The sequence below is a fragment of the Ptychodera flava genome, chromosome 14, assembly GCF_041260155.1.
Source record: "Ptychodera flava strain L36383 chromosome 14, AS_Pfla_20210202, whole genome shotgun sequence".
Classification (NCBI taxonomy): Eukaryota; Metazoa; Hemichordata; class Enteropneusta; family Ptychoderidae; genus Ptychodera; species Ptychodera flava.
In genome coordinates, this window is record NC_091941.1 from 40,055,321 (window position 1) to 40,078,103 (window position 22,783).

A 22,783-nucleotide genomic window follows, 5' to 3' on the forward strand; every position below is an offset into this window, starting at 1 on the left:
CTGAGAGGTTGTATGGTGTAAAAATGTCTGTCTCTGTCTGTCGCGCTGCCCATTCGCCACGTTCGCAAATGCGAATTGAAATCAGCAGTGGCGAAGAAAAATCGATCCTAATTCGCCACAGTGGCGAAAGTGATTTTGTTGAAAAAATTCCGCAAAATAAGCAAAAACGTGGGGTTTTTAAGTCTTTTGTTGATCTGCGCTTCTCTTTCGGCGATTCGCGAAAAAACTATATCTACTTCCGTATTGATCTCTCCGACGTACGCAATTGCAATCGAGCCAAGTCTCGCGAGAGATTTGACGTCAATTTGTATAGTGTACAGCATGCACATAAATGACTATCGCGAGAATTGAAAATGCAGGCAGACGCAATCGAGCCCTAGTCTCGCCATAAATTTGACGTCATTTTGTCTAGTGTACAGCAAGCAAAGCGAACACTCGCGAGAATTGAAACTTTTGCTGCAGCAGACATACGCATTTTAATCGTGGTCACAACGTTCGGTGTTGAAATTTATTTGCATCGTGGTCTAGACGTTCCATGTTGCGCATTTTAATCGAGGTCTTATTTTAATGGTGGTCGATTTGCATCGCGGTCCTCATGGTCCCGTATTGATGTTCATTAAAATCGCCATCCCAGCGACGCATTCCGTGTTGTTGTCGATTTGCATCGCGGTCTTGACGTTCCGTGTTGTTGTTCATAAGAGAGAGGTTATAATCTAATTACGTGTACGTCTGAAGGCACACAGTGGCGTACGCGTATCCATGCTCAGTTGTGATTTTTTTGGTTGATTTTGCCGTATTGTTTTTTCAGAAACATACGAAATTCGTCTAAGTTTTAAAGAAACAATTTCTCTACGCGAGAACTATTCAAACTCGTTGTATCCTCGCATTAAATTTACCTATTTTCTGTAATACAGTTATTTATGTGGTTTACGGAAATCTTTGTGACAGCTTCAGGTAGAAAGTTGAATTAGACAACATTTCATTTCTGTCAGGAAATCATAGCGCGTACGTCTTGTGCAGGTGAACTCTACGGAATTTTCTGATATCAAAGATGTTTGCTAATTTACAATGATACTCATACTAGTACTTAACGAGATTTCCTGTCTAAATTCCCGCAAATCACCAAGAAAATCTAAAAATTACTACACGTAATTAAGACTACATGTAGAAGTGTCATTTGATGATGTTCCGAACGTCTGTGCCACATTTACGCGACGTCTTGTATGACGTGACAAAGACGCTACGTGTACTGATGTAACGTAATTACGTGTAACCAAACTTCTATTTTAATCGCAGTCCGAACGTTCAATGTTGCTGTCATGCTGTTGATTTGCTTCGCGGTCCCAACCTTCCGTGTTGCAGTTCATTTTAATCGTGGTCTCAATGTTGCGTGCTGCTGTCGATTTGCATCGGGGTCCAAAATCAAGCAATTTCCAGTGTTAAAATGAAGACAATTGGATATAAGGTTGATGTGTTGATAGTTTATTCTTGTGCATGCAACCGACATTGGAGATTATAGCATTATATAGACAGCTTTGTTTTCGTAAAAATGTGTGGCTAATAAAATTTGTCTGTGGCTAATAAAATTTGAAACTATTCGCCACAGTGGCTAACAGCTTTCCAAACCCAGCGCTAACACAGTGTCTGTCTGTCTGTCTATCTGTCTGTCTGTATGTATGTATGTATGTATGTATGTATGTATGTATGTATGTACGTGTCTGTCTGTCTGTCTATGAAATTTGCATTTTTAGGGAAATTTTTGCCATTTTTGGTAGAAAAATCTTTTTCTTGGAAACTGTTCATCCCATTACTTTCAAATTAGATGTTCAGGTCATTATGATGTAAAGCATTTCGTATCTGCTTGGGTCTAAGATTGATTTGCAGTATAGTTTTGTCAGTAACTATTTTGTTGGAATGAAATATCATGTGTGTACTAGTACTGAGTATTTCTGTAAAATGGGAGCACAGTGTCATTGACACTATTTTTGTTTGTTTTGAAATCTTGTCGTTGTTGATGGAATCCTCAGGTTGGATAAATATAACAATCACTATGAGAACTCAGTCAATGAAGTCAATATTTCTTTCATTTTTGTACAGTGGTGCAGCAATCATAGTTACTATCTGTGGAATGAAGGGGATGCGTTCATCATTCTCTGATGCTTCAAGACAGTATTGGATCATAGTCTTTACAGTTCTATTTTTTAACTATGACTTCAGACATAGCTCAGAAACAATACTCATTGATTACTTCTTTATGTCAATTCTACTCATCAAGGTATGTCATTTTAAAAGTTTCACTATCTGTCTTTGTATAGTTATACCAGTTACATAACCATCAATCAAAAGTTATCTATCTTTGAACAGTTATACCAGTTATCTTCCTATTGATGAAAAGCTATGATAAAATGAAGTTTGACCAATAATAATTCCGTTTTAGAAATGAACGCCTCAATGTGACTTGTAGTCTTTGTTGATCACAATCAATGCACTGAAATCAGATCAAAGCTATACTGTTGATACAGCAGACCCTACACACCCCTGACTGAAATATTTTCATGCTTGCTCTCTACAGCTACATAAACTTACAAACTTTTTGAAATTTTTGCTTTTGATGGAAAGATTGTAGACTGAAAGATCCATTGCTTGAGGGCGCTCTCTACGTTCCCCCTCTCATGACTGGACGCGGTCTGTAGCATGCCGCAGCGAGATGAAATTTAGTCACGCATACAGCTGCTTCTGGCCACCAAAATGTGCGAAGTTTATGCAGCCTGCTGTTGAATATTTATTAAACTAAGGCCGCCGCTCGTCATATAATAAGTATGGTGGTCATGGCAACACTGTCAATCAAATACAATCGTTGTCCCCAGTCTATCCCCAGTCTGTCAAGGAATAGACGATTGATTTCCCGTACCTGGTAGGTAAAATATCGAGAACGTCCTTTCCGGTACATAAAACTTTGCTTCATCTTCAGGACAATTCCAAGTTCTTCCGAACACTTTCTCACTGCCTCGCTAACAAGCATGGTCGATCTTTCCTTTTTTATACGAGTACAGAATGTAAAATGACGACGTTGCTGGACAGATTTGTTGCGTCACACTGTCGACATCATATGCAAGTAATTACAATGTTCTGCCTGCCTGTTGTTGACATTACAGGAAACAGGCGGAGTCATATGCTTATGTTCGATCATGCACTTCGCTGGCTGCATGGGCGTGACATAGACCTCAAAACTGCCAATAAATTTCGTGCCATAATCTGATTGGTCGCAACAAAATTCTGTTGCTGGTCAGGAGTGCTACAGACCTCGTCCAGTCATGAGAGGGGGGAATGTAGAGAGCGCCCTCAAGCGACGGATCTTCAATCTAGAAAGATTGTAAATTGACATTTTTTTTAAAGAAGTGAACATGAACAAGAGGTTGCTAGCTTTTTAGTCCCCGTGGAAGCAGTCCGGCGGGGACTTATAGATTGGGTCCCGTCCATCTGTCCGTCCATCTCTCCATCCATCCATCCGTCTGTCCGTCCTTCTACAACCGTTTCTCTGTTATCCCTGAGCCGATTTTTTTCAAACAGTGTGCAAGGATAAAGTACTGTGACATACATATGCACGTCAATTTATTTCATGATACGGTCCAATATGGCTGCCTGGCGGCTATTTTGTTGCAATTTTTTCATGTTTTTGAGCCATAACTCAACTATCCGTGAACCAATTTCGTTCAATGTTGGTACACAGATAAAGTTCTATGGCATATATGCACATCAATTTAGTTTGCGATGCAATCAAATATGGCCACCTGGCAGCCTTTGTATTGCAATTTTTTCATGTTTTTGAGCCATAACTCAACTATCCGTGAACCAATTTCGTTCAATGTTGGTACACAGATAAAGTTCTATGGCATATATATGCACATCAATTTATTTTGGATACGATCAAATATGGCCACCTGGCAGACTTTTTATTGCAATTTTCCAGGGTTTTGAACCATAACTCAACTATCCCTGAACCGATTTTCGTTCTATGTTGGTACACAGATAAAGTACTATGGCATATATATGCACATTAATTTATTATTCAATACGATCCAATATGGTTGCCGGGTGGCGATTTTGTTGCGATTTTTTCATGTTTTTGAACCATAACTCAACTATACCTGAACAGATTTCTTTCAAACTTGGCACACAGTCATTGTATTTTAGTGTGCATGTGCATCACAATTAATGGTGACTTGTTCTTCTAATAATAAACAAATTTGACTGTGGTTTATAGATTTTTTGAAATAACTTCTTTATTGTGCTTGTGACAATTATTGGGAAGATTATTTTTATTTCAAACAGTAGATCAAGTAATATCAGTATTTGCATCTTGATCATAAAATACAATAAATTCCACTGAAAGAAAGCTAACAAGCCAAATTACAAAATATTACAAAAGATAACAGTATAAGATGTATGTGATCAATATGTCGATGTTAAATATTTCAGGCAGACATTTGTTTTAAGTTTTTTTTCTTCTCGTTGTCTTAACCTATTTGAATCTGTTTTGCTAATTAACCTAATATTGGCTCATCTACTGTGGGCAACCTGTGTTACTTCAGTTAAAATGCACAGTAATGGTCAAATGTTGAAAGTACGGTATCTTTTACAGATTTACGAATACGTGTTGAAGATGGAATTTGTAATAACATATATTGCTCCATGGCAGATCACCTGGGGATCAGCTTTCCATGCATTTGCACAGCCATTCAGTGTACCCCGTATCCTTTTATACTGTCATAATATGCAAATCAGTTAGAATGATGAGGCACCATTCATTACAACCAAATCAAGACTTGAGGGGAGATGTTAAGTTTGTTCACAAGTAACATGTCATACTAGTGCTATTGCACAGACATACTGGACTAGGTTCTATTGATTATCATGAGTAATGCACAATTGGTGATTTATTGTCAGGCCTGACTTTTTGATCGTAATTCATGATCCAATTTAAACATAATACATTATAGCGCATATATAAGTGTTTGTTGTAGGTACTTTGACTCAGTCATTTTGATATAGTGAATTTACACCTGATGTATGCAAGTCCTTGACAGAAATCGTGAGATGTTCTAGTCAAGAGCATTTGTAATGAGAGATATAACATGAATTGTAATTGGGTGAATAACAACCATGTAGTTATTCTCAGATGAAATTCGTCGTATCATAAAAGATGAAAATTTTATGGAAATTAATCCGAATGATAATACTCCTTAACAATACTTCTAGATTCAGCCATGTTATTTGTACAGGGTGCAATTTCATCCTTCTTTTCTACACCATTGAATCCATTCCTAGGCAGCGCTATATTTATTACTTCCTATGTTAGACCTGTCAAATTCTGGGAAAGAGATTACAAGTAAGTATTTGGTACAAACAACATCGAAACTGATAAAATTTAACTGTAATGTTCCAATGGAATGTTTTCTGGCTGATAATTGCAACAAGTGACACATGATATGTGACATTTGCATTCAGTAACATGAAATATGAAACTTGGATTCATTGACATGAGATATGAAACTTGGATTCATTGACATGAGATATGAAACTTGGATTCATTGACATGAGATATGAAACTTGGATTCATTGACATGAGATATGAAACTTGGATTCATTGACATGAGATATGAAACTTGGATTCATTGACATGAGGTGTGAAACTTGGATTCATTGACATGAGATATGAAACTTGGATTCATTGACATGAGATATGAAACTTGGATTCATTGACATGAGATATGAAACTTGGATTCATTGACATGAGATATGAAACTTGGATTCATTGACATGAGATATGAAACTTGGATTCATTGACATGAGATATGAAACTTGGATTCATTGACATGAGGTGTGAAACTTGGATTCATTGACATGAGATATGAAACTTGGATTCATTGACATGAGGTGTGAAACTTGGATTCATTGACATGAGATGTGAAATTTGCATTTACTGACAGGAGATGTGAAATTTGGATTCATTGATATGAGATGTGAAACTTGCATTCAGTAACATGAGATGTGAAACTTGCATTCAGTAACATGAGATGTGAAACTTGCATTTACTGACAGGAGATGTGAAACTTGCATTTACTGACAGGAAATGTGAAACTTGCATTCATTTACATGTGATGTGAAACTTGCATTTAGTGACATGAGATGTGAAACTTGCATTTACTGACAGGAGATGTGAAATTTGGATTCATTGACATAAGATATGACATTTTAAATGATCTACCTGAATTGACCATCCATTTGATGTTATTTACCTGCAGTACCAAGAGGGTAGACCACTCTAATACTAGGTTGTCAACACAATTGGACAGAATGCCTGGTAAGGATACCTGTTAGCTACACAGTAATGTGTACTTGCACACTACTCGTTGTTAAGTGTACTGGTACACTGCTAGTTGTAAAATGTACTTGCACACAGCGAGACAGCTAGTTGTAAAGTGTACTTGCACACTGCTAGTTGTAAAGTGTACTTGCACACTGCTAGTTGTTTGTAAAGTGTACCGGTACTTGCACACTGCTAGTTGTAAGGTGTACTTGCACACTGCTAGTTGTATAGTTGTAAAGTGTACTTGCACACTGCTAGTTGTAAAGTGTACTTGCACACTGCTAGTTGTAAAGTGTACTTGCACACTGCTAGTTGTAAAGTGTACTTGCACACTGCTAGTTGTAAAGTGTACTTGCACACTGCTAGTTGTAAAGTGTACTCGCACACAGCTAAACAGCTAGTTGTAAAGTGTACTTGCACACTGCTAGTTGTAGTGTACTTGCACACTGCTAGTTGTAAAGTGTACTCGCACACAGCTAAACAGCTAGTTGTAAAGTGTACTTGCACACTGCTAGTTGTAAAGTGTACTTGCACACTGCTAGTTGTAACTAAAGAATAGAAGGCTGATTATTACCTATGGATAGTCCAACAGAATAGATATTGCCATGACAACTGATTTAGACATGTTTACTTACCATTCTCCTCCAGATATGTATTTACATTACATATACAAATCATGTCAAGCGATGATAACACTAAATTCCTTTAATTTTGACAACAGACTTACATTTTCCAGGCACATTGCGTGATGGATAACTATAACCCTAAAAAGTGGTGTATCTCTCAAAATCACCTGAAGAAATGTTTATCAGACAAATGGTAGTTGTACAAAGTGAGATGATAAGGAAGCTATGGAGAGCTTCATCAGTTTAGGTTTTTTATAAAATAAGACGGGGAAAATGATCATACATTGATTTCATAACATCTTTCTTTTTAACAATCAGTATGCCGAGATGGCCTAAAAGCAGACTGGAAGAATGCAAATACACTAACTTGCACGTGTTGGAATTGCCATGGTATAGTCACTGTACAGCAAATATCCTGTGTTGACATGTATTCCTCTTGTTTTCTCAGGTTCTGATGACAATAATCTAAATTCCATCTTCTATGAGCACCTGACAAGATCTTTACAACACAGTTTGTATGGAGACTTGGCTTTAGGTAGATGGGGAAGTGTAACCCAGGGAGACTGCTTTATCATTGCATCAGACTATCTGAATGCCTTGGTACATATCATAGAACTAGGAAACGGATTAGTAACATTCCAAATGAGAGGATTAGAGTTCAGAGGCAAGTGAGCAGTCATTGAATAATGCATATAAGAGAAAATACTAATGCAAGTCATTACACTGTGTTTGCAAGCCACTGCCATCGTGTTTGTGTCTGTTTAGAAGGAAATTTACACTACTATTTGATTCATGCATTAGTGAACATCTCAAAATGTTTTCATGGCTCAACAGACTGTACATTTTGTTTTGCACCCTTCAAACAAACCTACATTAATCAATTTCTTGAATGTCTTTATCTCCACATCCTTACTTCCTTCCTTTTGACTCCATAGTGGTGTCTGTATTCTATATACTCAGTAACAGTGTATACCAGCTCCATAGTGGTGTCTGTATTCTATATACTCAGTAACAGTGTATACCAGCTCCATCATTGCACAGTAAATCTTTTCTCATTTTTAATGTGTCAATCGTTGTCCAATGGATAATGATAATAATTATCCAGTAGGAAGTCCATCATTGACTGTCGTTAACTCCATATCTATAGAATGTTGTTTTATTTCTTTCTGTGTATTTTTTGTTTAAATTTAGGAACTTATTGTCAACAAAGAGAAGTTGAAGCAATAACAGAAGGAGTTGATGAAGATGATGGTATGTACACAAATCTCCACTTTGAAAGTTTTTCATTGTCTTCACATGAAGGGAGTGGGATCATGATGCATTCAGAAACTTCTTCAGGCTATTTTGTTTCCAGTATTATGAAACATTGTACAGTGTTTGCACATTTACCTCAGTATTTTAGAAATTTCACTCCACAGTCTGTTCAAGTTAAATCGCACTGTTTTGATAAAAAAAATGATACCTCACTCATGTTGGCTCATTTTTATGAGGAACACTTGGTGCCTTTCCTGCGCATGTGTTTGTGTATTGGTGGACTTGACAGAAAACAGAAAATGAAATGGCAGGGTTATATTGTATTGTTTGGGTGTCATATTAGTGGTCTTGAATCTGTCAGGGAGTTGATGCTGGTTTGTATGTTTGTTGATGAACACTAATTAATTTGCAATTTTTTGACTTTGGTATAGAGCTACACCAAAGTCCTATAAACTGACATTGTTTGTTTGTGTCAGGTTGCTGCTGCTGTGAACCAGGCCATATACCTCATATGTTGTCATTCAATGCTGCATTTAACCAGCGATGGTTAGCATGGCAAGTGATTTCAGCAAAGTATGTTTTAGAAGGCTATAGTATCAGTGACAACAGTGCAGCATCCATGCTACAAGTCTTTGATCTTCGTAAAATACTCATCACATACTACGTCAAGGTAAATATTTAAATTATGTTGCTTTATTTATTCACATTAAGTTAGTAACTGAAACATTGCTGAATTACAATATTATTTTACTCCAAATTGCTGAAGTACCAATTTTCTGACACCTTAATTACAAGTTTTTATACTCCAAATTGCTGATTACCAGATTTCCTACTCCAGTTTTGTAAATAGCTAAACATCAGTGTATTACAGTGTATATATCAAAAAAGAATCATGGAGAACCTTGGTATTCAGTCGGTGGTTCTATTCCAGAATGAAAACAATGTGATATATTCTTCAGACTCAGTACGCCCAAGAGATCACTTGCAGGGCTTGACAATTCCTATCGCCTGACGCCCGGGACAAGTGAAATTTACGTTCGGGCAAGTCAAAAATAAAATCTGGTCGCCCGCCGGACAAGTTGTTTATACAACTTCTGGCGCAATCAACGCGAACCCAAGTTGCGGTTTGTGCATGTGTCGCCCGATTTGCGTTGTCGTTCACACAAAATAAATGTCAATCACTGACTTTTTTAGATACAATTGTGATGTTCTTCTGCGATTCACTTGCCGACTCACACGATGTTGCAATTTTTCGATGATCGACATGAAATTGTTTCATCGTCCAATTAAAAAAGTCGCTTAAAATTTGGCGTAAACAGCATTTCTTTGTTGTATGCTGACTGATCCGCCCCAACAAATTAGGTAAAAATTGCAAAACCCAATCATATTGCTTATCGGCGATCGACCGTGCAGTACTTCAAAATCATTTATGCAGCCTCGCGAAGTAGACGAACATTGTTGGCAGATAGTTTGTGGAGTGATCGCTGTAAATATGAGTATTTTACGGTAATATTTCCACTAACGCAAACAAGGCATTGTGCATTTTTGCGAGCCAGAGCGTAATTTCCGCTCCGCAGTTGCGCAGACCTCCGCAAAAACCAAGCAAAGCTGTTGCCGTAAAGAGGCGCGTAGTTTACGACGATGGGCATTGTGTAACTCTGAGAAACGACGTTGCAATGATTTACGACAGCGCCACAAGGGCCAGCGTGAGTGGGATCGTCTGAGAATCGACGACTCGATGTGATGATTAGAACGATGTTTCTGACAAAAGATCTAAACATAAGCGTTTTGATGAGGAAAAACGCCGTAGATGTTATCTGCCGAAATGGAAAGCACAGTAGCCTTGGTTGAAATATGACGGTTCCAAAATTTTCTGTACGTCGTGTCTCAAATACCCCATCATTGCCAAACCATGGAGGTAGGAAGAGACTACCTCCATGGCCAAACAAGCGAAATGCTTTTCTTGACGGATGCGACATGTTTCGCATTGAATCGATAAGGTCTCACGAGTTTAGTCAACCGCATTTGGACTGTTTGGCGCATCGCAGATGAGATCGTGACGGGGACAATGATTGTGGAAATTTTGTGGGTCCCACTGAGCCTGATACGGATTCACTTGCCAACACCCCGATCGCATACACTCGCAATGCGTGAACCGAATGACGACGACCAGCGACAGAAACTGACCAATCTTTTACGACGGCATTTATGCTTGCCAAACACAGGAAGCCGATGTATGATATGTACCTTCAAATTTAATGTAAGCCCTGCGTACAGATCTGTGTGTTCCCGGCGTTATACCGCCTCTTGTGGTGGAGGCCGTATAACGCCGGGAACACACAGACCGTACGCAGGCCTACTTCAATGTAAACTTTTGAGAAAAATCGGCGTCAACATCGGCGAAAATTACCAAAATAAGAAAGCCCTGAAAGCTGCTACGGAATTCGTCGCAAGTATTTTGGTCTTGATTATTACAAATGGAGGACAAGTAAAATTTTTGAGAGGACAAGTGAAATTAAAAATCCACTTGTCCGACGGACAAGTGAACTGGAAAAAAAATTGTCAAGCCCTGACTTGATGGCAGTACAAACAAACCAATGTGTACAAAAGAATATGGAAAAATACACATATTTCTGTGCACGTTTGTGCTTGTTGTTTTATTTGTACCATGGTCCAATCAAACTCCAGGCTCAACCTATTGCATAACTTAGACACATGGTAGTGTTAATATTAAATGAGGGAATTTTAGTCAAACTTTTCAAGATCAACATAGAAAGTTTATACCAAAACTAGAGATTAAGATTAAAAGTGATATGCATACACAAAGCTTTGCTATATTTTTACAGTTTAGGAGACAAGGAAATGACTTTCAATGTTGTTCTTTCTGTTAAAGTTGTGACAAGGTCAAGTTAAATAAAAAAGTATAGGTATTGTGCATGACAATTGTTTCTGATATTATAACAATAAATAAGATGACAAGCATACTATATCAGAATGAAAGTCATCTCCTTTTACTGGCAATTGTGACTTTGTATCATTTCAGAGTATCATTTACTACGTAGTGAGATCTCCCAAGCTTCATGAGTGGCTAACAGATAGTAACATTCAAGAAGCTGTCAAACCATGCATGGAAAAAAACTATGCAGATTGTGATCCTACATTCACACCAAATATCGATGAAGACTTTGACCACAGGTCTAGTGGCATATCAAGGAATAGTTTTTTCAGTTGTTATGGAAACTGGATTCAGTACTGTGCTGGCAGAAGGCAAGAGGTAATGTTACTGGCACTCTATCATTTCATGGGCTGGTTTGATGAAATTCATGTGTTAGTTCAACTACTTCAACCAGTGCTCATTATATTTTGCTATTGTTGTTGTCTTTCTCAATAAATTTGTCAAAATATCATTTTCTGTCAAGGAACAGGCAGTGTACAAACTATTCATCTTCACTATTACATATATGAGACAGAAATTTATTTACAGCTATAATGACTTTAACTTTGTTCAGATTTGTTTTAAATAGTTCAAATTCTTTTATAAATTATAATTCGATGTCTGCTTTGACGAGATGTGATTGGAGTGTCAAACTCTACCAGCATAAGACAATGAAAGTCACTTTTATGTACTGGCCGTCTTGGTCATATCACATGATTCAAATATGTTCAGTGGGATTAAGAGTTTACTATAAAATATTTTAACACTTGGCCTGCTAGGCTAATCACCTTCCAGTCTGCAAAGTAAATAAAAAGGTTGTATCGAGCCAAAACCAATACTATTTTTACCCACTTCCTAGGTTTAGTCAGTAAAAACTATGCTTACAATACCTATGTTTTCAGCAGCCTTCAAATGTTCAAGTCTCTGTTCAAATGCAACATACGGAACATGTTATGCCTCACTTGTTTTTACTTGACTAGATGGTAAAATGTGAATTATATTATATCATGCTACCATGCGGCATTCTGATTGGACGAGAGCTCATTCCACCGATGCTAAAATACTGTTTTAGCACTGATAGTGGTGGTAAACCGGGCTCCTAAACCAGCATTTTCAAAAATTGCCCGGTCGGTGCATTTGAACGTACCTATCTAAACCATCGACCCTCGAGAAAAACAGAAACAGTCCACTTTGTTTGTTCAAACTCTGAAGACCGAATTTTGATACACAGATAAAGTGTGGGTCTGTAACTCACCTCTTGGTGTAAATAAGTTGGGTTCAATGATGAAAGACATCTCTGAAGCAGCAGATTTTGGGTGTGATGCACACAAATATTAGGGTGAAAGCGCACCGTGCACTTTGCTTGATATTGCAGGATTTGAGACGCGATATATCCTACCGCTCTTTAAAATGAAGATAGTATATTCGTTCATACACAAATAAATTGACACTTCCTCACAGTAACGGTATGTCAGATATTCTTTACCAAAGTTTGGGCTGTAACAGACCAGGGTGTCCTAACAATGTACACCAAGAAGTTCAAAATAACAATGGGATGACTCCTGGCGACTGCGATGAAATTTGACATCAAATGCAACGAGCAGTGTCAGCGTCCAGCTCTCCCTGCATCGGGCAACACACTCTGCACATCTGTTCATCACAGTTGCAGTCATCGCAAGTCTGGATTATTTCAAAATTGCTTGTTTTCTGGTACAATTAACATCCAAATTATCCATCAAAAATAGATCCTGTAACTTCACTGTGCCACCTCTGAATGTCGCGACGGTTGACGTATACCGTATACGCGTATGCGGTACAGAATGAGACAAATCTATTTTTAGTATGCCAAAAAAGCCAGGAGTATTGTTCTTATGTAAATTTATGAAAAAAAATAGTTACTTTTTTCTTTTGATTTGAACTCTTGACCCATTTTCTGTGTGACTGCAATAACTATTTTTGACAAGTATAGTGTTTGTGTTGCATGCGAATAAAATGCAATGTCGATATGAACGTAATGCGTATTTGTTGTAGGATACTGTGTGCCTGTGCGTAATCCCAACTTATAAAAATGCTAGGTCTCGGGCACAGAATTTCCGATGTTCGATCTCTCAGACGTCCGTTTTCTGCATTTAGGGCTTAGAGTGATGAAAATACCCAAGTAAGACAACAAAGACACGCAAGTTGATGTAATATAATAGCAATAACCCCCTTCGCAGTCGGGTATGCACTCGATTTTGTTACAGTTCGCTCCATATAGCACTCGCCTATCGGCTCGTGCTATATGTCGCGCATTGTAACAAAATCTCGTGCATACCTTCCTGCGGCGGGGGTTATTGCTTAACTATATAGGATAAGGGCTAATGCATGTTTGTTTTATGAGTATATTTGGAATTAATTATGCCACTATATTTTCAGAGTGAAGAATCTTCAAAAGATTCCCCACTGGTGACTTTATGTTATGGATTATGTGTGCTTGGTAGAAGAGCATTGGGAACTGCTTCTCATCATCTCTCTGCAAGGTACAGTCAATTATTTAGCCTTGTTGAGTTGCTTCCTCATTGCGCAAATCAGTGAGCAGGCGTTCATAAGAGATATGCTTGAACATGACTGCGTGAAATAAACTTGATAGAATTCTTTAAAAGGGTTTCAGATATTTTTGTTCTAAAGTGCTCACTATACATGTTTGATTATACATCAGTGTTCGCCTACTTTCTGGTGTGTGCATACTGACTGGGTTATAGTTTATCAATAATATTCCAAGTCATCCTTTCCATCATCACATTCAAGTTTCTCCTTTTGTACTGTTGAACCATATAGCCATGGTTAGGTCGTGTGTGTTTACCATCTTTGAACCAAGGTTCAATTGCTGATGATGTCAATAAATTTATTTTAATTTTCAATGAAAAGGGTAAAAAAATGAGAAAAATTTATCAGTAAAGATCATGATGATTTAGCCTAATGAGGTAAAAATCCCAGTACATGCTGTACTATTTTTCAACATGCACAGTGCAGCCATTGGTCTGGCAATTTACCTGCACCAAGGTAACATAGACTTCCACAGTGCAGCGTGCATGTGGCTATTTTCAGCCCTGAAGCCCACAGACTAATTACACTGCTTTACATACCAGGAACTTCTCTCTATATGCTAACAAAAGACACATAAAACTTGTATATTCTGGAGTTGTGTCTCTATTCATCCCATTTCTCAGTTTACTACTAGTTTACCACTTTCAATTACATGTATACAAACATTCAACTCAAGTCATTTGCTGAATTACAGCAACATTTTTGCCAGAAATGTGTGTTTCAAGGGACATAAATGATGTAGGCAGATAAAAAGCCTTCTCCATATGTTCATGGTGATGTAGACCACATTGTTGATATAATGGAATCTTAAACATATTAATAAATTAAAGAAGTTGAAAATCAAGGCTTCGTTAGAGCTCCTCTTGTGAAGTGACTTCAGAGAATTAAGTATGTACAATGAGGATTAATTCCACCAAAAACATTTTTTATATCCATGACATGACATGACTTGAATTCAGAAAATGAAAAATGACAGAGCAAAATTCTCAAAACTGGACACCCGTGTTGTTCAACAGTTTGTGATAAATTTCTGTCTCAAAGCTTATGATGTCTCCAATTAACTTCAGATACATAGAACTTGAATTTCTTTCTTCAGTATTTACCAAAATTTATTGTATGTGGTTTCCTTTGTGTTTCCACAGCCTGGAGTCTTTCCTGTATGGGTTGCATGCATTGTTTAAAGGTGATTTCCGAATAACATCACCAAGAGATGAATGGGTATTCAATGACATGGAACTTCTGAGAAGATGTGTTGCTCCAGGAATCAGAATGGCATTGAAACTTCACCAGGTAATCCAGTTAGCTTTTATAACTTTCAGCTGGTCGTGTATTGAGACTAAAGTAAAGTGTCGTATTTATCTCTAATGGATGTTAATACATATGGTTACCAAAAAGTATGTTTTGGATATTAGCACGGTTAATTTGTAAGGTGCTGTTCTGTAGAGAGAAAATGGAACAAGAAAACTGTGAGAGAGGCAATGACACTGGTACATGTAGTTATGGGAAGCAGTAAACCTATTCAGTATAGAATGGAATGCAAGTTAAACTTCAACATTATTTTTCATTTTGTGCTCTGTTCTGACCTCAAGTCAAAATTTAGATCAAACATGCTGAGCTAACTATTGAATGAAGTACCATTGGATTGATTTTTGTTCATGATGATTCAATCAAATAGATTTGATACACAGTGAAATAAAAGTCATTGCTATACATATGGTTACCAAAAAGTATGTTTATCTGTTGTCATTTTTATCACCTCATCAAATACTGAAGGCAAACCAATGTCCTGATTTGTTGGCTTTTTTAACCCTCTGAGACCTATCAAATTAACTACTCTGTGACAAGTCCCTCCATAAATACTGCTATTCCTGAAAAAAATGCTTGTAAAACCAGTCCATCAGGAATTCGGACAATCTATTGACATGCTGATTATGGTATTTTGTCAAATTTTCCTTTATGGTTGTCAGATTTACATACTTGATGTGCCCTCTAAAGACACAGACAGAGTTCATGATTGATACATGGACAATACTCAAGTCAAATCATTTGTTTTTCAAAGGTCAAGGCTGTGAATGATCCAGTAAGAATCATGTTATTAATGATGATTTGTTAATCATTTCAGGATCATTTTACATCTCCTGATGAATATGATGATCATAAAATCCTTTATGATGCAATAAGTCTACATGAAGAAAATATGGTCATATCACATGAAGGGGACCCAGCATGGAGAAACGCAATTCTTTCCAACACACCATCACTATTAGCCCTAAGGTTGGTATGAATTTCAAGTTGCATGTTACTTTTTAAAACTTTTTTCCTCTTCTTGGATATATACACTTTCATGCAATTAGAGTCTGTGAAGGACTGTCAACACCTCGTACTTGAATTGGTATTTCAATGACATCACTCAGCCCATGGCTTACAACCATTTGATATGGCATTTCAATGTCATCACCACTCAGCCCATGACTTACAACCATTGGATATGGCATTTCAATGACATCACTCAGCCCATGACTTACAACCGTTGGATATGGCATTTCAATGATATCACTCAGCCCATGGCTTACAACCATTGGATACTGTATGGCATTTCAATGACATCACTCAGCCTGTGACTTACAACCATTGGATATGACATTTCAATGACATCACTCAGCCCATGGCTTACAACCATTGGATATGGCATTTCAATGACATCACTCAGCCCATGGCTTACAACCATTGGATATGGCATTTCAATGACATCACTCAACCAATGGCTTGCAACCATTGGATATGACATTTCAGTGACATCACTCAGCCCATGGCTCACAACCATTGGATATGGCATTTCAATGACATCACTCAGCCCATGGCTTACAACCATTGGATATGGCATTTCAATGACATCACTCAGCCAATGGCTTGCAACCATGCATCTGTATACCTTGGATTACATTTTGTATCTGCTAAAAATAAATCCATTAAAAAATCCACATTTTTATCCATGTCACAATATCCCCTTGCAAATATTGTTAAGCAATTTTAATCTACCGTAAAATTCATATTGAAATTATTGTGGTTTATCACTTGACCGTTATTTCAATGATTATAAAGTGAAAAGACATGATAATATCAATAAAAGTGTCACATTATGGCATAAACTAATGTTTGCAGCAATCCTGCTGTGTTCTAACAATGAAAGGTACTGTCAACCCTCTAAGGCAAGATTGTGTTCCAAGGGCCAGTAACTGATACTTTTGATGATTTCTTCATTACTTTTGTTTTTAACGTACACTACAGTTTCTTGTTCTACTCTCCTCACAGATTGTTGAGATACACTGTGTATATAGAACAAAAACTTGCAATTGACATACATGACATAAATAATGAAGATAAATCATCAACAGTTACAGCTACTGGCTTTAAATATTGTTTGTGATAGTCTTCTATCTCATTTTGCAAATCCCAAAACACCATCAAACCTCATGTTCTTGAACATTGAGCAGAAATTGTAAATTTGAATGAGAAAGAACTCCACCCGGCACAAACATGCTGCTGTACATATGGATTTGTAACCATATAGAGATTGGTTTCAAATTTGATTTTGACTTAAATTTGTTATAGTGAATACTAACAGAGTTCACCCGATAAAGTTAACCCAATCTCTTGAAGCTTCAAATTTGTGAGTGATTTCCTGTGGAATACAAAAAATGATTTCTTTTCTTTATTAGTTGCTGTCATAGCACCAAAGATGTTGTTCTCCTAATATGCAACTTTACCATTACTTTCCGAGATTCACAATCAAAACAAAACTAAAAAATTAGACTGTGTTAAGAATTGAAGAGACATGAAATCACAGGCAATGTTCAAGACTATTGTTTTGATTACACTTGACATCCAAATCAAGCAAGGTATGACTGTGGCTGTCCTAGTTGTGTGCTGACATTAAAAGTCTATCAGGATTAAGAGTTATAAATGGGTCAGTAGGTCATAGATAATATGATCTTTTCTCTCTGTAGGCATGTACTTGATGATGGTACAGATGAATATAAAATCATTATGCTAAATAAAAGATATCTCAGTTTTCGATTGATAAAGGTAAGCTTACAAATTTCAGGCAGTATGCAACCATTTTCATCAATTCTAATGATACTTTGCTTGTCAACTTTTATATTATGTATATGTGAGCAAGTACAAATTACACACTCATGCAGGAAGATATTATATACTCCAGCCATCTGCAGCTCTCAGTACAGAATATTAATATGAAGATCCATAACCATGTCTAAACAGACTCTGTTCAACATCTGAAAGAGGCACATCATCAGATGTTCCAAGTACATAGTCCAATATTTGCTTTATTTTTTCTCCCCAACAAAGTGTGTGAAACTATCGATCAAAGTTGAAAACTTCCCTATGGAAAGTGTTCTTTAGCTGTAAAACAAGTCATGTAAAATAGCAATAGTACAACAGCTGGTGAGAGAACTCTTTATGTGGTTTTAGTTTCAGCTATTACCCTCAATTTGACATTCACTTTGAAATAATGGTGTCTGATATTAAAATTTTTGTGACATTTCAATTGATAAGTGACAATTTATGAATTACATGACCTGGTGATAGAGTGTAATGACAAAAGTTATTAGAATCATAGTCAGTATTCAGTACTACATAAGACAATAAGGCATAAAACTTTGTCATTTACTTGATAGAGTAAAGCAGAAACATGATAACTGATATGTTAGTCCTAGTACCCAACAAAATTCATTGAAATTTGTTTTACTTGTGTGTATTCTTTGTAGGTAAACCGGGAATGTGTTCGTGGTTTGTGGTCTGGTCAACAACAGGAATTGGTGTTCCTAAGAAATCGCAATCCAGAGCGTGGTAGTATCCAGAATGCCAAACAAGCATTACGAAACATGATCAACTCATCATGTGACCAACCCATTGGTTATCCTATCTATGTATCACCTTTGACAACATCTTATGCAGAAACAAATCAACAATTGTGTGCAATATCTGGTGGATCAATCAGCTTTAAAGGAATCAAGGATTTTGTCATCAAATATTGGCAAAGGTGAGATTTATCTCCCAGATTTTATCACAATTCACCATTCATTGAATCCTAATGTGATTCATTGAATCCTAGTGATTTAGAGTGTAATGAGATTTTTAAGAAAATTTCCTGACGCGTTCCAACATGGTAGTTTCTGATTCACAAGTATTTTGCTGTCATGTCTTTTCTTTCAGTGCTGTCACAAACTGACTGTGTTGGCTTTGTTGTGTAGTCTCAAAGATAATGCTATAATCTACATATTGTCATATAAATGGCAAACTTCAGTCCTGCCAATGTTGGCACAATGGACAAGGGAGAGTAATTCACAATTCATTTGTTCCTGATGGTGTTTTCACAAGAAGAAGCAATTCTGGTCGAAGACCAAGAAAACACAAAAACACTTTTTTACACTTGGGGTGGTGCATCTACCCGACAGCCCCCGAGATTTAATGGACTTTATAAAGAAAAATTTTTCAGAACCATAACATACATGTTATTATATACACAAAATTCATGAAGAGTTGAACAATATCTAATATGTACTTTTATCTTGATATAAATCTGTTGTACCTGGTCAAATCTTTGATTCAATATCTACTTTTCTGATGATACTTCTCGTGAATGAACAAAATACAACATATATGCATCACTAGTTCAGAAAAAATTGAGGGGAAGCAAGCTAGGTACGGTGTAGACACCCGAGAGAACGTGACAATCTTCTATTCACTCTCTTTTATATACCGGTACTCTCATTAGCATACAAGGCATCACAGGTGTAAACGAAAAATCTACTGAATGTCAACGATAAGAAAACATTTCTGTTCTAATTCGCTACGCTCAAACGAACAGAAATTTAAATTCTGGTCTAAGACCAAGAAAACACAAAAACACTTTTTTTACACTTGGGGTGGCGCGTCTACCCGACAGCCCCCGAGATGAACAAAGAACGGGCGTAATTTGGTAAATGAAAACAAGATATACTAATGTAAGAAGTAATTTATAGACCTAATGTACGGGAGACGTTTAAGCGTGCATCAAGACTGTCTTGGAAATAGCCATCTTTAGCTTTTTCGCTGCGCCATCGTCCATGCCGTTTGAACATTCTATCTCTACCCCCATTTGTGCTGCAGTAGAAGCACCCCCTGATCTTAAGCTATGTAAAGAAAACGACTCTGGGTTTGGTACTACAGGTTTGAGCTTTTCTACAAGTATTTCCCTTGCTCTCGCGTACGAGAGTTTTCCTGAACACAACTTTAATCCTTTGCCCGTCCTGCAAAGGGGTCTGAAAATGAAATCCTGGCTATTGGTTGGAATGTTTGCAAATGCAAGGTAACGTACCAACATTGCCACTGGACATGTCGGACTATCAGATTTTGCAATTACTACAGATTTACCATCCCTATATACGTCAGTTTTTGACTGTCTAACGAAAACTGAAATGTAACGTTCATAGAAAATAATATCTGACCTTAAAATGTAACATAATTCTTCATATCTAAAGAAACCTGCAAATGACAGCAAATACATCGTCAAAAAACGGATATCAGACAAGTCTGCCTCCTTGCTTCCATATTTTGAAACAAGCAAAGATAGGAGATCCGGTGTGAACGGTTCCTTTTTGTCGACGGTATAGACAACTTGCGCTTAGCAGCTTCAAATGTTAGTTTTACGGTTATATGTTCTGTCGGAGAGGGTATTCCAGCCATATTGTGTGCCCATTGGATAGCATAATAGCGCCGGTAGCTTTGTGAATAGAACCACACTCTTCGCACAAGTGTTGTAGGTAGAGTGCCATATACAAAGGTTGGGCAGGGAGGATGTTGACTTCAGATTTCAAGGAAGCCCATTGTTTCCAGTGCGTGAATGACTGCTTGTACCTCGTAACAGTGGATGGTTGCCTGGAAGCCATGATAAATGTCTGTAGTTTGGCACTTTGTCTTTGAAGGGATTCGTCTTTGACATTACCAAGTTCTTTCCAGACGCCAACTTTGTATATATCTGACAGAAAAGAAAATTGCATTGCATTCAAATACATGCTATAGACACTTACTGCCAATTGGCGTAAAATTCTGTGAAATTCAATCTTAATGCTATAAAGCGTGTAAAAGTGTGACCCGTCAAAGGAGCAGGGCATCCTCTGCCTGCAATAGTTATATCCCTGCAAAATATTATGAAGTCTTTGGCAACGTCAATGAAATCACGGTTGACGTTGTTAATCAATGGCCAAAACGGGGCTGATTTCCAATATGGTGCTATGAGGGAGCCAAAGTCTCTACTATCCCGCAAGTGCAAAATAGTACGTGTGACCAAGCTAATGGGCGGTACAAGCCAATTATCCAGTAACATGAATTAAATCTTGGCAGTTTAGCATTATAATACGAGGCAAAACGGTCAATTGAATGAGGTCCCCCATCTATTCTCTAGTAGATGAAAAACTTCTGGTGCGACAGACCAATTATCCATTCTGCTTATTGCATCTGCCTTTTCGTTTTTGCTTCTCGGAACTCAATGTGGAAAAATGTAAATATTATATTGTCGACAAATGTCATCAACACTTAGAGCCAGGTCGTGCAAATGCAAACGAGAACTCCCAGCCTTGACAATAGAACAGCAGGCTTGGTTGTCCATGACCCATTTTACTCTTTTCCCCGCCAAATGGCCAACAAAGGAGCGTAATGTGTATAGAAGTGCTGCTAGTTCCCGCCAGGTGGAACTTTTCTCCGCTTCCTTCTGCGACCACCTTACGTGAGAAATCTGACTGTCAATTGACGCAATATAACCGCCAGCTGCTTTGTCACTGGCATCCGTGTAAACCATTTCGCTAAAATTGAAATTTTGTTTAATTGGCATGCCATTCAACGTTGACAAATCTTGAAGCCAAAATCTCAATTCTTTTTCTACTTCAGTCGGAAAAGACATTTTAACGTCCCAGCCAGACTTCTTTGCGATGAAGTCATATGACAATCTAGTCCTTAAGAGAGTCACAGAACCAAAAGCTGGAGAAATGGCAATGATTTTCCCTATTTCTACCGATAATTGCCTAGCTGTAACAGTCTGCGCGTTAAGTAGAGCTGAAATTCCTGACTGAATACTATGTAATTTAGGCAAAAAAAAAAAATATGTGCTGTTCCGATTACCCGACCTACCCCAATTTTAACCCCCCGACCCTAGACTTTTTAGAGCCTCGTAAACCCGGAAGTAAAAATAACGATATGAAAAAACGTGAAACGCATGAAATCACGCGAGAACTATGACAAATCGCGCGAATCACGCGAGAACTAATACGTCATTCTTATAGAAGTGATGCCAGACGCTCATGAAAACTTGCGACATGACACTGACAGTTGTTGCACACTGAACGGTTTCCGGTTTTCAAACTGCTGTATCTCAAAAAGTATTAGGTCTAATTCAATAAAATTTTCGATAAAAAATTTCCAATTCAACTGCTCGTTCTACCATGGGATTTTTTTTGAAAATAAAGAAAAAAATATCGTGTCATTTTAGCGCTCAAAATCAAGCATTATTTTTCGCCATACAGCGTGCCGTACTGCGGCACGTACATTTCTCAGGTCACTACTTCCTATGTTAGAATGGAATGGCTCGTTACAGTATGTTGTTCAGTGCCTAAACGGCGTTTTGTAGGTAGGTTTTCGCTAAAATGCAGGGACAATTTTCAGTGATCGGAGTTAGTATACCAAACAGCAACTGTTATATTAAATTTGTGGAAAGTTTGAAGCATTTTCATGGCCGTTTTTTGATGTAATCTTTCATTTACATTCTTGTTGTCATTTCCGAACCGCGTCATGCACAGCGCGGCCATATTATGCAGGCCAAGTGAAAACCCGGAAGTGTTTTGTGATAGTGAATCGAGCAAAATTTTGGTCAATTTTACTTTTTATAGTCATTCTATCATTAAAATATAAACCCGTACACCAAAAACTGTGTTAAGGTCAGTTCTGAGTAGTTTCAAA

General features: G+C 37.5%; 1 protein-coding gene across 1 annotated transcript in view; it reads left to right on the forward strand.

The window, feature by feature from the left end:
• Positions 1-22,783, forward strand: part of LOC139150488 (pecanex-like protein 1) — a 69,104-nt gene that overhangs the window by 37,050 nt on the left and 9,271 nt on the right. The window contains exons 21-33 of the mRNA XM_070722879.1: positions 2,098-2,275; positions 4,643-4,751; positions 5,260-5,389; positions 6,306-6,364; positions 7,445-7,660; positions 8,188-8,247; positions 8,727-8,920; positions 11,294-11,524; positions 13,601-13,704; positions 14,914-15,061; positions 15,894-16,045; positions 17,779-17,857; positions 18,559-18,833. Of these exons, the coding sequence (XP_070578980.1) occupies positions 2,098-2,275; positions 4,643-4,751; positions 5,260-5,389; positions 6,306-6,364; positions 7,445-7,660; positions 8,188-8,247; positions 8,727-8,920; positions 11,294-11,524; positions 13,601-13,704; positions 14,914-15,061; positions 15,894-16,045; positions 17,779-17,857; positions 18,559-18,833 (1,935 nt within the window). The remainder of the gene's footprint in view (positions 1-2,097; positions 2,276-4,642; positions 4,752-5,259; positions 5,390-6,305; positions 6,365-7,444; positions 7,661-8,187; positions 8,248-8,726; positions 8,921-11,293; positions 11,525-13,600; positions 13,705-14,913; positions 15,062-15,893; positions 16,046-17,778; positions 17,858-18,558; positions 18,834-22,783) is intronic.